Source organism: Salvelinus namaycush, chromosome 11, assembly GCF_016432855.1.
Source record: "Salvelinus namaycush isolate Seneca chromosome 11, SaNama_1.0, whole genome shotgun sequence".
Taxonomy (NCBI): domain Eukaryota; kingdom Metazoa; phylum Chordata; class Actinopteri; order Salmoniformes; family Salmonidae; genus Salvelinus; species Salvelinus namaycush.
The window spans coordinates 38,099,617-38,117,552 of record NC_052317.1 but is presented as its reverse complement, the minus strand read 5'-3'; the positions used below and the strand labels follow the sequence as shown (position 1 = coordinate 38,117,552).

Here is a 17,936-nt window from a genome sequence, read left to right as displayed (position 1 = left end):
AGGAAGAGGAGATGGAGGAAGAGGTGGAGGAGGAAGAGGTGGAGGAGGCAGAGGTGGAGGAGGCAGAAGAGAAGGTGAAGGCAGAGGAGGAGAAGGCAGACGTGAAGGTGAAGGCAGAGGAGGAGGAGGAGGCAGACGAGAAGGTGAAGGCAGAGGAGGAGGAGAAGGCAGACGAGAAGGTGAAGGCAGAGGAGGAGGAGAAGGCAGACGAGAAGGTGAAGGCAGAGGAGATGGAGGAGGAGGCATACGAGAAGGTGAAGGTAGAGGAGGAGGTGAAGGCAGAGGAGGAGGTGGAGGAGGAGGTGGAGGAGGAGGCATTAAAGCTGAAGCTGGAGGTTGTTACACTCACAGGGCCCCACAGAGGAGGCCAGTGTTCACAGGGCAGGGTCAGTATGTCCAACCTCAGCCAGACCTATTTAGCCCTAGCCAAACCTATGACTACAACCCTGCCCAGTGGAGCTGGCCAGTGGAGCCCTCAGGCCCTGGTCTGAGACACTATTCCCCTGTGAGAGAACAATGTGGCTGTGTGGGACAGGGTGGAGGTGACGCTGTTGGGACGGCGACCGGGACACACCCCTTCAACAGCAGCAGGCATGCGTCAGCCTTGTCACTCCCGGCGGACCCAGACCCGGCACACAGACAGACAGACAGACAGACTAGCTACAACTACAATCCAGAGGGGCTCAGGCACGCTAGTTATGGAGCGGAAGAGCAGATCTGGGATCAGTCAAAACACAGACAGGCCAGCTGCAGTTACAGTACAGAAGACAAACCAATACACAGGCAGGCTAGTTGTGGAGTGGAAGAACAGATCTGGGGTCAGTCAAAACACAGACAGGCCAGATGCAGCTACAGTTTGAGGCTAGAAAGACAGGCTAGCTACAGTCCACAGGAACTACACAGACAGGCTAGCTACGGTCCACAGGAACTACACAGACAGGCTAGCTACGGTCCACAGGAACTACACAGACAGGCTAGCTACAGCTACAGTCCAGAAGACAAGCCAATACACGGACAGACTAGCTACGGTCCAGAAGAACAGATCTGGGATCAGTCGAAACACAGACAGGCTAGTTACAGTCCAGAAGACAAAGCGATACACGGACAGACTAGCTACTGTCCAGAAGAACAGATCTGGGATCAGTCGAAACACAGACAGGCTAGCTACAGTTACAGTCCAGAAGACAAACCGATACATGGACAGACTAGCTACGGTCCAGAAGAAAAGATCTGGGATCAGTCGAAACACAGACAGGCCAGCTACAGTTACAGTACAGAAAGGCAGGACTGGAGATTTACTGCTGGTGGTAAACACGATCATTTGGACAGGTGTGTACCACTGGAACAAGGAAATTTACACCCCCACATGCCAAATGGATGCTGTGGCATTGGTGGTCCCAGCCCCAGGCCTGCGTCCTCTCGGGGCAGGGGAGATAGACCTAACCACCAGGAGGGGACTACTAGATTAAAGGCTGGAGGAGTTGGAGGTGGGATAGGAGAGGACGGCTGTAATGGGCGACATGTCCCTGCTGGCTCTAGCTCTGAGGGTTTGGTCAGGAAGAAGCAGAGTTTGGTCTGGAAGAACCAGGGTTTGGTCCGGGAGAACCAGAATTCGATCCAGGAGAAGGAGGGTGTGGTCCATGAGAACCACAGTTCGACCCAGGAGAACCAGGGTTCGATCCGGGAGAAGGAGGATTCAGTCCGGGTGAAGAAGTGTTCAGTCCGGGAAAACCAGGGTTTGATCCGGGAGAAGGATGATTCAGTCCGGACGAAGGAGGGTTCTGTCTGTGAGCAGATCAGACAGGTGGTGTCAGACCTGGAGGGGGTCCTGGGTGGTCTCAAACAGGTCCACGTGGAGATGAAGGAGGTAAGAAGCCTCTACTGTATGTTAACCTGCAGTGAGCCTGGTCCCAGATCTGTATGTTAACCTGCAGTGAGCCTGGTCCCAGATCTGTATGTGTTTTAGCCAACTCTGACTGTTGTAGTAATATTTGTATTTTCTATTTTATTGAACCTTTATTTAACTAGACAAATCAGTTAAGAACAAATTCTTATTTTACAATGACGGCCTACCCCGGGCCAAACCCTCCCCTAACTCGGACAACGCTGGGCCAATTGTGCTCCGCCCTATGGGATTCCCGATAAGGTTCCGTTGTGATACAGCCCGGGATCGAACACGGGTCTTTAGGGACACCTCTAGCACTGCGCCACTCGTACCTTGGCTAGCCTCGCAAGCCACTCTACATAACGCATGTTTATGTAAGCTCGGAAGTTCAGTGTGGCTCGCGAGGCTAACTAGTTGTCATGCTGCTCATGTAGTCTGAGAAGTTGGCTGAAGCAAAAAAGCTGTGTTTAACCTGATGAATAAATAGAAAATTAAATTAAATGGACAGTACTCCATTAAGGTTTGATAGATCATTAATTTACCCTGCATAAATGCAATGAATGATTGAGGCATATCAATCTGAGTCCTGTCCATATCTCATTTTCTATGGAGTGTACTTAGGGGGATCATACAACCAATTTTAAGGACAAGTTTTCGAGTGAGTGCCTATTATGAATGGTGATGAATGAATGGTATGACAAAAAACAAACATGACAACAATAGTCCGAGGAGTTGGCTGAAACGCACCCAGTGATCTGAGGACGAGGCCATGTTTGCCTCCATGTATACGTTTCAGTAGGGTTGTTTCAGTATGCCTACGTTCACAATTGAGGTAAAGCAGACACTGATGGACCTATGAGAGTCCTCTTTCTGTTTATGGGCAATTCCACAGTAACAGAATGATGCTCAGACTCAGATGATTATTCACTTTAAAATGTCAAACAAAAACCAATGAAAACACATTTACTTGAAGCACTGCGCAGGGGCAAAGTTTGGTAACAAAATGACGGTTTGTGCTGTTTGTGCTGTCATTCTGTTACCAAACTTGGCATCTGCACAGTTCTTCAAGTAAATGTGTTTCCATGGGGTTTTTTGTTTGGCACACTCTACATTATAAAGGGAAAAATCTGAGTCACAGCATTATTCTGTTACGGTGGAATAGCCTTCATGCATTCAGATCGGTAGAAAAAAACAACGATGGAAGGAGATACTGTAGCATTGCTCATAATTTCAGTCATTTCTTGCAGTTGCATTGATTGAAAGCGATTCACATTGACCGTTTGGCTAAAACCTGGAATTGATAGAGACACAAGAAGCACATTAAAGAGCCCGCCTTGAGGTTCTTAACTATGCTTAGCTTTTATGGTGTCAATATGCAATATGCATATAATATACTGTACATTTAAAAAAAAAACTGTGAATGGCTCAATTGAAAACCTTACGTTGTAAAAAATATATCTCATGACTATCAAGAGACACGGTCCAGTATAACTAATGTAGTATAATGTATTAATATACTGTAGTAATGTAGTATAATGTAGTGGTAACAAATGTAGTAATGTAGTATAATGTATTAATATACTGTAGTAATGTAGTGTAATGTACCAATATGCTGTAGTAATGTAGTGTAATGTATCAATATCCTATAGTAATGTAGTATAATGTATTAATATACTGTAGTAATGTAGTATAATGTATTAATATACGGTAGTAATGTAGTGTAATGTATCAATATCCTATAGTAATGTAGTATAATGTATTAATATACTGTAGTAATGTAGTATAATGTAGTGGTAACAAATGTAGTAATGTAGTATAATGTATTAATATACTGTAGTAATGTAGTGTAATGTACCAATATGCTGTAGTAATGTAGTGTAATGTATCAATATCCTATAGTAATGTAGTATAATGTATTAATATACTGTAGTAATGTAGTATAATGTATTAATATACGGTAGTAATGTAGTGTAATGTATCAATATCCTATAGTAATGTAGTATAATGTATTAATATACTGTAGTAATGTAGTATAATGTATTAATATACGGTAGTAATGTAGTGTAATGTATCAATATGATGTAGTAGTGTAGCATAATGTATTAATATACTGTAGTAATATAGTATAATGTATTAATATACTGTAGTAATGTAGTATAATGTATGGGTAATGTATGTAGTAATGTAGTATACTGTATTAATATACTGTGGTAATGTAGTATAATGTATGGGTAATGTATGTAGTAATGTAGTATACTGTATTAATATACTGTAGTAATGTAGTATAATGTATGGGTAATGTATGTAGTAATGTAGTATACTGTATTAATATACTGTGGTAATGTAGTATAATGTAATGCTAACTAATGTAGTAATGTAGTATAGTGTATTAACATACTGTAGTAATGTAGTAAATGTGTTAATATACTGTAGTAATGTAGTAGAATCTATTAATATACTATAGTAATGTAGTATAATATAGTGGTAACTAATTTAGTAATGTAGTATAATGTATTAATATAGTGTAGTAATGTACTATAATGTAGTGGTAACTAACGTAGTAATGTAGTTACTGTATTAATATAGTGTAGTAATGTACTATAATGTAGTGGTAACTAACGTAGTAATGTAGTTACTGTATTAATATAGTGTAGTAATGTAGTATGATATAGTGGTAACTAATGTAGTAATGTACTATAATGTATTAATACACTTTAGTAATGTATTATAATGTAGTGGTAACTCATGTAGTAATGTATTATAATGTAGTGGTAACTAATGTACTATGTAGTATAATGTTTTAATCTACTGTAGTAATGTAGTATAATGCAGTGGTAACTAATGTAGTATGTAGTATACTATATTAATATACTGTAGTAATGTATGATACCATATACTGTAGTAATGTAGAATATATAGTGGTAACTAATGTAGTAATGTAGTATAATGTATTAATATACTGTAGTAATGTAGTATAATGTATTAATATACTGTAGTAATGTAGAATATGTAGTGGTAACTAATGTAGTAATGTAGTATAATGTATTAATATACTCTTGTAAGTAAGGGTTAATCCACGAGGGGCTATGCGTTCTATGGACTATAATGAATGACGTGGAAGGTGTGAAACACAAAGTGCTAGCGGAGTGGAACCAACCTTCCACAGAGTTGCATTATTTTCCAGAGAACGCATAGAGCCCCGAGTTGATTATCCTTTTTTTTACCTTGGCTATAATTGAACACATTTGCCACTAGAAATGGGTTTGTCTGCAGATAGAAATGTGTTCAAGTAGATAACACGTTTACTAGATAGCTAGCTACAGTAGTTGATAACTAAACAAACAGACTTGCTAGTTTAGCTAACCATAAATAACGCATGCTCTAAAATGCCATTCAAGCCAATCAGAAACATGGTATAATGTAATATAATGTAGTGGTAACTAATGTAGTATTACATTTACATTTTAGTCATTTAGCAGACGCTCTTATCCAGAGCGACTTACAGTAGAGTGCATACATTTTATTACATTTTACATACTGAGACAAGGATATCCCTACCGGCCAAACCCTCCCTAACCCGGACGACGCTATGCCAATTGTGCGTCGCCCCACGGACCTCCCGGTTGCGGCCGGCTGCGACAGAGCCTGGGCGCGAACCCAGAGACTCTGGTGGCGCAGCTAGCACTGCGATGCAGTGCCCTAGACCACTGCGCCACCCGGGAGGTACAAGTATAATGTATAATGTATTAATACACTTTAGTAATGTAGTATAATGTATTAATAACCTGTAGTAATGTAGTATAATGCAGTAATATACTTTAGTAATGCAGTAATATACTGTAGTAATGTAATATATTGACTCACTGTACTGTCCAGTAGGTGGTCCAACATATGTATTGTCTGACAGCTAACAAAATACTTCTGTTCTAAAATATAATAAAATATAAATACATTGTCAAACAAAATCTAAAATCTCATGACTCTTAAAAAACATATAGTATAACAGACATATAATTGTTGGTGACTATGTTTATTGACTCTGGGTCGTCCTTTAGGTGGTCCAACAGATAGATCGTCTGACAGCTAACATTGACCTGGAAGAGGAAGAAGGATCATGTAACAAGTCCCCTAGTAGTGGTGACGGTCCCCCCAACCCCAGAGACTGTAAAGGAGTCCTGATGTTCAACCAGGGAGACCAGAGACCACAGTACAGAGACGTGGACCGTACCGTCAACCAGAAGACTACTAGGGTCCAGGTGCACACCCGCTGGACTGATACAGGGGACCTGGTCCACAACCAGAAGACTCCTGGGAAACATGGACCACAGTGCAGAGACACGGATCATACTGTCATCATACATGACCCTCCTCCCGACCCCAGAGACGTCCCTGGGGTCCTGGTGTACAGCCAGAAGACTAATGGAGATCAGGGAGTCTCCTTACTGTACAGACACCCTGACCATACTGTCACCATACGAACTAACTCTCTGTCCCCTGTCCTCACCGCATCTGTCATCAAGACCAACCGGGTTGGGGTCACAGCTCTGAGCCCCATGGGCCCCCTGAGCCCCTCCAAAGACCCCAAACAGGACAGACGGGGGCTCAACGGACACCCTCCTCTACCCGGTCCGGGAAGAGAACTGAACCATGTGGACCCCCAGACCCCCCCAGAGCTAGAAATTACCCCCTCTCTACCCCTACCCTTATGGACTCAACTGTCTGACCCCACAGCCATGGTCGGATACAGTGTCCCCACTCTTAGGAACCAGAAACCTCCACTGTACCCACGCCACAACGGACGGGTGGAGAGGCTCAGCAAGTGTCCGGTTCAATCACCCTACCCTGCCCACCCAGCCCACCCAGCACTGCCGGTCCTGCCCCACCTGGCTCAGCCACCCTACCCTACCCACCCTAACCACCCAACCCACCATGCCCTGCCTCCCAGTGACCTGAGGACACCCCCCTACCCGGGGAAAGGCTGCAGCATGGTATGAGGGGACAGGGGACAGCCTCACTGCCATGGGGGCCTGGAACATATAATACAAGGACAGACCTACACTGATAAGTAGTCTGAGAAAGAAAGCTTGCGGTAAGTGTGTGTGTGTGTGTGTGTCTGCTAATGTTCATGTCACATGAGTTCCTTCCTAGCAGTTCTTAGTCATGACTTCAGAGAAATAGAGAATTACACAACATTTACACAGATTTACTCGTGGTTTACACAACCTGACTGCTGATGGACGTTATGCATGCATGCACGTCATGGTAGTATAGCAATTTGAATTTACAAAAATAACATTTCAGCAGCCATATCTGTGAATATGCAAGATGACTGTGTGCGTATCTGTTCGTCTGTGTGTGTCTGTGTGTGTATCTGTTTGTCTGTGTGTGTGTGTGTATCTGTTTGTCTGTGTGGGTCTGTGTGTGTATCTGTTTGCCTGTGTGTGTATCTGTTTGTCTGTGTGTGTATCTGTTTGTCTGTGTGTGTCTGTGTGTGTATCTGTTTGTGTCTGTGTGTGTATCTGTTTGTCTGTCTGTGTATCTGTTTGTCTGCTGATATTTATGTCACATTAGTTTCTACTTCTTGCTATAAGTTAGTCATCATGACTTCAGAGAAACGGAGAGTAAAAAAAAAAAAGAGAGTTTAATCATTTATTGTAATGAGACACCAACCATCTGGGATAGATATTGGATACAACTGCCGCTAGTCTACCCTCTCTTTCGGTAAGTATTTATAGGATAACAGACATGACTATCTATCTGAGTCATTGGCAGGACTACAAAATAACTCCCCCACTCGTTTCTCCAGTTAGGACAAGATAGCGCCGACAGACACAGTCGCCCTGTTTCCAGTTCTTAGCCAACTTTGCAGTATAATTTTTTTTGCATGTGTTACTTCTTACATTATTTGTTCAGAACATTTCTTGTATTATTACCTACAGCCCGGGAAATAACTTTTGGATATTAGATTGATGGTCACTCACCAGATACTTGAGCAGATATTAGACTTTGTTTGAACTTCCCGAGGAAATTCATCCCGCGGGCTGCACCAAAACGCTGACGCCCGAGATAGACTCAGGCGGCGTATTACTCGCTAACGGTCAGTCCCTAGACAATAGAGTTGACGAGCTCAGGGCAAAGATCTCCGTCCAGAGAGATATCAGGGACTGTAGCATACTCTGTTTATACAGCGCATTCGGAAAGTATTCAGACCCCTTGACTTTTTACACATTTTGTTTGGTTACTGCCTTATTCTAAAATTGATTAAATCGTTTTTTCCCCTCATCAATCTACACACAATACCCCATAATGACAAAGCAAACACTTTTTTAATAAAAACTAAAAAAAACTAAATATTACATTTGCATAACTATTCAGACCCTTTACTCAGTACTTTGTTGAAGCACCGTTGGCAGCGATTACAGCCTTGAGTCTTCTTGGGTATGACGCTACAAGCTTGGTACACCTGTATTTGTGGAGTTCCTCCCATTCTTCTCTGCAGATCCTCTCAAGCTCTGTCAGGTTGGATGGGGAGCGTTTCTGCACAGCTATTTCCAGGTCTCTCCAGAGATGTTCGATCAGGTTTAAGTCCGGGCTCTGGCTGGGCCACTCAAGCACATCCGAGACCTGTCCCAAAGCCACTCCTGCGTTGTCTTTGTCTGTGTACTTAGGGTCGTTGTCCTTTTGGAAGGTGAACCTTTGGCCCAGTCTGAGGTCCTGAACGCTCTGGAGTAACTTTTCATCAAGGATCTCTCTGTACTTTGCTCCGTTCATCTTTGCCTCGATCCTGACTAGTCTCCCAGTCCGTGCCGCTGAAAACATCCCCACAGCATGATTCTGCCACCACCATGCTTCACCGTAGGGATGGTGCCAGGTTTCCTCCAGACGTGATGCTTGGCATTCAGGCCAATGCTTGGCATCTTGGTTTCATCAGACCAGATACTCTTGTTTCTCATGGTCTGATAGTCTTTAGGTGTCTTTTGGCAAACTCCAAGTGGGCTGTCATGTGCCGTTAATTGAGAAGTGACTTCTGTCTGGTCATTCTACCATAAAGGCCTGATTGGTGGAGTGCTGCAGAGATGGTTGTCCATCTGGAAGGTTCTCCCATCTCCACAGAGGAACTCTAGAGCTCTGTCAGAGTGACCATCAGTTCTTGGTCACCTCCCTGACCAAGACCCTTCTCCCACGATTGCTCAGTTTGTCCAGGCGGCCAGCTCTAGGAAGGGTCTTGGTGGTTCCAAACTTCTTCCACTTAAGAATGATGGAGGCATCAGGCCTCCCGAATGGCACAGTGGTCTAAGGCACTGCATCACAGTGCTAGCTGTGCCGCTAGAGATCCTGGTTCGAGTCCAGGCTCTGTTGCAGCCGGCCGCGACTGGAAGACCCATGGGTCGGCGCACAATTGTCCCATTGTCGTCCGGGTTAGGGGAGGGTTTGGCCGGCAGAGATGTTCTTGTCCCATCGCGCACTAGCGACTCCTGTGGCGGGCCGGGCGCACTAAGCTCTTGGGTCTTGGGTCTGAACCCCTCCCTGTGCAACTGGGTCATGGACTCCTGATGGGCAAACCCCAAGTGGTGAAGGTAAAGCAACAACACCTCCGCCACGCTGATCCTCAACACAGGGGCCCCACAGGGGTGGGTGCCCAGCTCCTTATACTCCCTGGTCACCCACACACGTCTCCAACTCAATCATCAAGTTTGTTGACAACATAACAGTGGTAGGCCTGATTACCAACAATGAGACGGCCTACAGGGAAGAGATGGTGGAGTAGTGACAGGAAAATGACAGTGACAGTGACAGGAAAATGAGTCTCCCTTAATGTCAACAAAACGAAGGCTCTGAATGAGGACTACAGGAGACAGCAGAGAGAGACACGCCCCCATCCACATCAAAAGTGAAGAGGCGACAGAGTTCCTCTGTCCAGTGTCTGTGTTCTTTTGCCCATCTTAATCTCGTCTTTTTATTGACCAGTCTGAGACACCTCTTCACTGTTGATGTTGAGACTGGTGTTTTGCGGGTTCTATTTAATGAAGTTGCCAGTTAAGTTCTGAGCTTGTAATCGAACCCACAAATGCTGATGCTCCAGATACTCAACTAGTCTAAAGAAGGCCAGTTGTATTGCTTCTTTAATCAGAACAACAGTTTTCAGCTGTGCTAACATAATTGCAAAAGGGTTTTCTAATGATCAATTAGCCTTTTAAAATGATAAACTTGTATTAGCTAACACATTGTGCCATTGGAACACAGGAGTGATGGTTGCTGATAATGGGCCTCTGTACACCTACGTAGATATTCCATAAAAAATCTAATCTTAGGTCTTCTGAGATCTCTTATGTTCAATTCTTCTTGTGAATTTCAAACTCAAATTTTGTGAGTGTGTTTTATAGGGCAATGCAGCTCTAACCAACATCTCCAATCTCGTCTCATTGATTGGACTCCAGGTTAGCTGACTCCTGACTCCAATTAGCTTTTGGAGAAGTCATTATCCTTGGGGTTCACATACTTTTTCCAACCTAAGAATGTTTAAATTATGTATTCAATATAGACAAGAAAAATACAATAATTTATGTTATTAGTTTAAGCACACTATGTTTGTCTATTTTAGATGAAGATCAGATCAAATGTTATGACCAATTTATGCAGAAATCCAGGTAATTCCAAAGGGTTCACATACTTTTTCTTGCCACTGTATATATACATTGCTCATTTTGATAATTTGTATTTAAAAAAAAACAATTCTAGATTATGTGTGTATTGTTTTTATGTTTATTATTACTAGGTATTAATGCACCGTTAAAGATAGAAACACAAGCATTTATCTAGGTATTACTGCACCGTTAGCATTAGAAACACAAGCATTTAGCTTGGTATTACTGCACCGTTAAAGCTAGAAACACAAGCATTTATCTAGGTATTACTGCACCGTTAAAGCTAGAAACACAAGCATTTATCTAGGTATTACTGCACCGTTAGAGCTAGAAACACAAGCATTTATCTAGGTATTACTGCACCGTTAAAGCTAGAAACACAAGCATTTATCTAGGTATTACTGCACCGTTAGAGCTAGAAACACAAGCATTTATCTAGGTATTACTGCACCGTTAAAGCTAGAAACACAAGCATTTATCTAGGTATTACTGCACCGTTAAAGCTAGAAACACAAGCATTTATCTAGGTATTACTGCACCGTTAGAGCTAGAAACACAAGCATTTATCTAGGTATTACTGCACTGTTAGAGCTAGAAACACAAGCATTTATCTAGGTATTACTGCACTGTTAGAGCTAGAAACACAAGCATTTAGTTAGGTATTACTGCACCGTTAGAGCTAGAAACACAAGCATTTAGCTAGGTATTACTGCACCGTTAGAGCTAGAAACACAAGCATTTAGTTAGGTATTACTGCACCGTTAAAGCTAGAAAAACAAGCATTTAGTTAGGTATTACTGCACCGTTAGAGCTAGAAACACAAGCATTTAGTTAGGTATTACTGCACTGCTAGAGCTAGAAAAACAAGCATTTATCTAGGTATTACTGCACCGTTAAAGCTAGAAAAACAAGCATTTAGTTAGGTATTACTGCACTGTTAGAGCTAGAAACACAAGCATTTATCTAGGTATTACTGCACCGTTAAAGCTAGAAAAACAAGCATTTAGTTAGGTATTACTGCACCGTTAGAGCTAGAAAAACAAGCATTTAGTTAGGTATTACTGCACCGTTAGAGCTAGAAACACAAGCATTTAGTTAGGTATTACTGCACCGTTAGAGCTAGAAACACAAGCATTTATCTAGGTATTACTGCACCGTTAAAGCTAGAAAAACAAGCATTTAGTTAGGTATTACTGCACTGTTAGAGCTAGAAACACAAGCATTTATCTAGGTATTACTGCACTGTTAAAGCTAGAAACACAAGCATTTAACTAGGTATTACTGCACCGTTAGAGCTAGTAACACAAGCATTTATCTAAGTATTACTGCACCGTTAGAGCTAGAAACACAAGCATTTATCTAAGTATTACTGCACTGTTAGAGCTAGAAACACAAGCATTTAACTAGGTATTACTGCACCGTTAGAGCTAGTAACACAAGCATTTATCTAAGTATTACTGCACCGTTAGAGCTAGTAACACAAGCATTTATCTAAGTATTACTGCACTGTTAGAGCTAGAAACACAAGCATTTATCTAGGTATTACTGCAACGTTACAGCTAGAAAAACAAGCATATATCTAGGTATTACTGCACTGTTAGAGCTAGAAACACAAGCATTTAACTAGGTATTACTGCACCGTTAGAGCTAGAAACCCAAGCATTTAGCTAGGTATTACTGCACCGTTAGAGCTAGAAACACAAGCATTTAACTAGGTATTACTGCACCGTTAGAGCTAGAAACCCAAGCATTTAACTAGGTATTACTGCACTGTTAGAGCTAGAAACACGAGCATTTAACTAGGTATTACTGCACCGTTAGAGCTAGAAACCCAAGCATTTAGCTAGGCATTACTGCACCGTTAGAGCTAGAAACACAAGCATTTATCTAGGTATTACTGCACTGTTAGAGCTAGAAACACAAGCATTTATCTAGGTATTACTGCACTGCTAGAGCTAGAAACACAAGCATTTATCTAGGTATTACTGCACCGTTAAAGCTAGAAACCCAAGCATTTAGTTAGGTATTACTGCACTGTTAGCATTAGAAACACAAGCATTTAGCTAGGTATTACTGCACTGTTAGCATTAGAAACACAAGCATTTAGTTAGGTATTACTGCACCGTTAAAGCTAGAAACCCAAGCATTTAGTTAGGTATTACTGTACTGTTAGCATTAGAAACACAAGCATTTATCTAGGTATTACTGCACTGCTAGAGCTAGAAACCCAAGCATTTAGCTAGGTATTACTGCACTGTTAGCATTAGAAACACAAGCATTTATCTAGGTATTACTGCACAGTTAGAGCTAGAAACACAAGCATTTAGCTAGGCATTACTGCACCGTTAGAGCTAGAAACACAAGCATTTCGCACACCTGTGATAAGATATGGAAATCTATGTTCGCGACCAATAGACTTTAATTTGATTTAAAGTTTTGCATACGTCCAAAATTGCACCCTATTCCCTTTTTAGTGCACATTTTTTTTTACCAGGACCATTGTGCTCTAGTCCAAAGTAGTGCACTATATAGGGAAAAGTTTGCAATTTGGGAGGCAGACTTTGTGTCATTCACAGAGCTCTCATTTGTGAAGATAGTGATCTATTTGACAACCATCAAACATCACTAATTAAAGAATTCTTGCGATTTCAATTAATTGAAGTTATAAAAGTCTCAAAAGTTTTACCTCACAATTTAGAAAAAAGACAAATCATAAAGAGAGAATGTTCCTGTTTGTGTGAAATACCTCCCTCTTGTGCAGAATATGTGTAACTGCAATATAGTTTTTTTTGGCTTGTGCCTGATTTCTGTGAATTGGGCCAAGCACAATCTGGTTTTAATTAAAAAGCCTTTGGACAGATGCCAGAGCAGACAGAGTGAGGCAAACCAAAACGTTAGCTTGTTATATAAACATGAGCACTTCTAAACATCGTTCAAACATGGCGAGAGCCAAGGCCTGCGGGGCTATAGCGAACCACTCCCATAGAGAGAACGCCTGTGGGGGCTATAGAGAACTCCTCCCAGAGAGAAAAGGCCTGTGACTTCATGTTAAAGCTTTCAAAATAGGCTTTGAAATATCGTAGAAGTAGATTATTTCTGTGCAGATATTGTTTATGGTAAATCTCTTGTAACTACGCAATTGTGATTGAATTTTATGACAGTGTATTTGGTGTATTCTGAAAACGCAGTCTGTTTAGACTATTATCAGTTGAGAAAGGCTACAGTGAAAATATCATTAATTCAATTGATGTTCTTCTCTATTATGTCTTCTCTATTCTTCTCTGCTGTTCTCTCCTCTTCTCTGCTGTTCTATCTTCTTCTCTGCTGTTCTATCTTCTTCTCTGCTGTTCTATCCTCTTCTCTGCTGTTCTCTCCTCTTCTCTGCTGTTCTATCTTCTTCTCTGCTGTTCTATCCTCTTATCTGCTGTTCTATCCTCTTATCTGCTGTTCTATCCTCTTATCTGCTGTTCTATCCTCTTCTCTGCTGTTCTATCCTCTTCTCTGCTGTTCTATCCTCTTCTCTGCTGTTCTATCCTCTTCTCTGCTGTTCTATCCTCTTCTCTGCTGTTCTATCCTCTTCTCTCCTGTTCTCTCCTTTTCTCTCATGTTCTCCCCCTTTTCTGCTCTTTTCTCAATTTGTCTTCTGTTCTCTCCTGTTCTCTCCTCTTCTCTAAAGTTCTCCCCCCTTCTCTCCCCTTCTCTCCTCTTCTCTCCTCTTCTCTCCTGTTCTCTCCTGTTCTATCCTGTTCTCTCCCTTTCTCTCACCTTCTCTCTCCTTTTCTCTCCTGTTCTCTCCTGTTCTCTCCTGTTCTCTCCTGTTCTCTCCTGTTCTCTTCTTGCCACTTCTCTCCTGTTCTCTCCCTTTCTCGCACCTTCTCTCTTCTTTTCTCCCGTTCTCTCCTTTACTCTCCTCTCCTCTCCTCTCCTGTTCTCTCCTGTTCTCTCCTCTTCTCTCCTGTTCTCACCCGTTCTCTCCCCTTCACTTCACTTCTCTCCTATTCTCTCATATTCTTTTCTTTTCTCTCCTCTTCTCTATTCTTCTCTCCTGTTCTCCTGTTCTCTCTTGTTCTCTCGTTCTCTGCATCTCTTCTCTGCTGTAGTTAACAACATTTCCACCTAACTTTCTTTGCCAAGCTTCCGTACAGTAGTGTAATTGTTTTCTGTGCTTACCTTGCCTGTGTCCCAACTGGATCCCTATTCCCTATAGGCACCAGTGGAGGCTGATCGGAAGGAAATATAAGAGGACGGGCTCATTGTAATGGCTGGAATGGAATTCATGGAAATGGAAACATGTGGCTTCTATATGTTTGATGAGTTTGAGTCCATTCCATTAATTCCATTCCAGCCATTACAATGAGCCCGTCCTCCTATGGCTCCTCCCATCAGCCTCCACTGATAGGCACAACTTTTTTCTCGGCTCATCCAGCTACAGTAGCAAGGCTGAATGAGTCATGATAACCCAAGGACACATAGCTAACCCATGAGTTTATCCTCCTTCACTTCATCTATTCTGAAGTATAAACTGGGTGGTTCAAGACCTGAATGCTGATTGGGTGACAGCTGTGGTATATCAGACCTTATACCACGGGTATGACAAAACAGTTATTTTTACTGCTCAAATTACATTGGTAACCAGTTTATAATAGCAATAAGGCCCCTCTGGGGTTTGTGGTATATGGCAGATATACCACGGCTAAGGGATGTGTCCAGGCACTCTGTGTTGTGCCGTGCAGGGGAACAGCCTTTAGCCATTTGTATATTGGCCATATACCACACCCCCTTGGGCCTTATCGCTTAAATATCCATCACTACATTAAGACTGAACAGTACAGAAATACCTCTATGGAATGGAAAATCCAATATATATATAACAATATTTAGAAAATATTGTGCTATACGTTGTGCTATATTGTGCTATACGTTGGCTTCACTGTGGACTAGGGTTGAGGTCAATTCCATTTATTTTCAGTTGTTTCAGGTAGTAAACTGAAATTCTCAGAATTTACTGAATTGAAATGGAATCGATCCCAAACCATTGGTAGAAAAAGTAGTCAATTGTCAAACTTGAGTAAAAGTAAAGATTCCTTAATAGAAAGTTACTCAAGTAAAAGTGAAAGTCACCCAGTAAAATACTACTTGAGTAAAAGTATAAAAGTATTTGGTTTTAAATATACTTAAGTATCAAAAGTAAAAGTAAAAGCATAAATCATTTCAAATGTCTTATGTTAAGCAAAGCTGTCACGACTTCCACCGAAGTCGGCTCCTCTCCTTGTTCGGGTGGCGTTCGGCGGTCGACGTCACCGGCCTTCTAGCCATCGCCGCTCAATTTTTCATTGTTCCATTTGTTTTGTCTTGTTCCCCGCACACCTGGTTTACATTCCCTAATCACATTGTGTATATATATTCCTCTGTTCCCCCCCATGTCCTTGTGTAGTATTGTTTTGTGTTACGTGTTTTATGTGACGCGCCAGGCTGGTTTCCCATGTTCCGTGTTTAAGTATGTTTATTTGGTAACTACAGCTTTTGTGACTGTTTTCGCGCTTTGCACTTTTGCCATTTTTTGGCTGGAGGTTTTGACGCAGTGGCGTCCGTCTGCTGTTTGCTCCTGCCTCAATAAAGTGTGCGCCTGTTCACAACTCTCTGCTCTCCTGCACCTGACTTCGCTACCAGTACGCACACCCGTGACAAAAGCGGACGGCACCATTGTCTTGTTTTACAAATTTACGGATAGCCAGGGTCCACACTCCAACACTCAGACATTATTTACCAAAGATGCATTTGTGTTTAGTGAGTCTGACAGAACATTTGCAGTAGGGATGACCACGTGTTCTGAATTTCACAATTTCCCTGTTCTGCTATTAAGCATTCAAAATGTAATGAGTACTTTGGGTTGTCAGGGAAAATGTATGGAGTAAAAAGTACAACATTTTCTTTAGGAATGTAGTGAAGTAAAAGTAAAAGTTGTCAAAAATATAAATAGTAAAGTAAAGTACAGATACCCCAACAAATGACTTAAGTAAAAGTACTTTAAAGTACTACTTAAGTGCTTTACACCACTGCCCCAAACCTTCTGGGGAGATGCTGTTGATGCGTAATTTAGCCAAACAGTTTACATCATTCATTGAAATGACCATTGACCATGGGTTGTATGTATTGCAGATTGGCCTTTTAAATGCTGTGTTTTTCTCTTCCTCAGGAGCCCTGACGTGGTGAAGAGATGTCAGTCAGTGGTGGACACGGTCAGAGCTCGCCCTGAAGGGGGGGATATTTCCAAGGGAAAACGCTCCAGACAGACAGGAGGGAAATTCCACATGAAAGCCTGCGATGCACAGGCCTTGAGATGCACAGGCCTTGAGATGCACAGGCCTTGAGATGCACAGGCCTTGAGATGCACAGGCCTTGAGATGCACAGGCCTTGAGATGCACAGTATGAAGCAAGCACTTCAACAGACATTAACATGTATGTGTGGTGTCCGGGGGGGTTGGCCAAAACATAAGACAGCAAATATTAACATTTCTGATACAAATTGGACAATAAAGTTGTATTGTATTGTATTGTCTAACCCAACCTTACTGATCACACCTAGATCCCTTTGAGCTAGACACCAAAGGTAATCGACAAAATAATCTCTAGACAAATGAGAATGGATGTTGGAAGTTATACGATTATATTATCTATATTATCTTTATTCATGTTTATAAATGAGAAAATTGTACTGTCTGAAACATTCAATTCCAAAAAAGTTAAAATTGTCAACTGAATGTGTCACCTTTCTTACCTTTGTGTATGAAATAAAGATAGCAGTGACCTAATAATTGGTATTAATATTGATTTGAAATGTTTTATGTTCTGTTCTGGCACCGATGCGTGTGTTTCCATTCTCCTTAGCTGTCTGTATTACATGGCACTAGTGTCTAAACTGCCTTTTCTGCATCTGAAATTACAACTTATTCCCTAAATAGTGCACTACTTTAGACCAGGGCCCTATGGGTCCTGATCAACAGTAGTGGACTAAATATGGAATAGGGTGTCCTTTGGAACCCTGTCTTTATGATATGGAACAGACTACTGCGTGTTGGAATCGTCTGCAGGTAGGCCTGCTACCCTCTCTGTCTCTCTGTTTATTAAAAGAGAGTTTCACCACTTCTCTCCCAGAGCCCCTACAGATAGGCTGCTACCGTACATCCCTCTGTCTCTGGCTGCGTTTACACAGGCAGCACAATTCTGTTCCTTTTTCCACTAATTGTTCTTTTTGACCAATCACATCAGATCTTTTCACATCAAATATATTTTTCTGAGTTGATCTGATTGGTCAAAACACCAATGTGTGAAGAAGAAAAAAGATACGAATTGGGCTGCCTGTGTAAACGCAGCCCTGTTTCCTCTCTCACCACAGAAAAGCTCT

General features: G+C 41.9%; 1 protein-coding gene across 1 annotated transcript; it reads left to right on the top strand.

The window, feature by feature from the left end:
* The first annotated feature begins 264 nt into the window (after positions 1-264).
* LOC120056141 lies at positions 265-17,716 on the top strand. Its single transcript, XM_039004345.1, has 3 exons — positions 265-1,867; positions 5,941-6,974; positions 16,727-17,716. Exons 1-2 carry the CDS (start codon positions 1,367-1,369, stop codon positions 6,877-6,879), a joined length of 1,440 nt encoding a protein of 479 aa, XP_038860273.1. The 5' UTR covers positions 265-1,366; the 3' UTR covers positions 6,880-6,974; positions 16,727-17,716.
* The last annotated feature ends 220 nt before the right edge of the window (positions 17,717-17,936 follow it).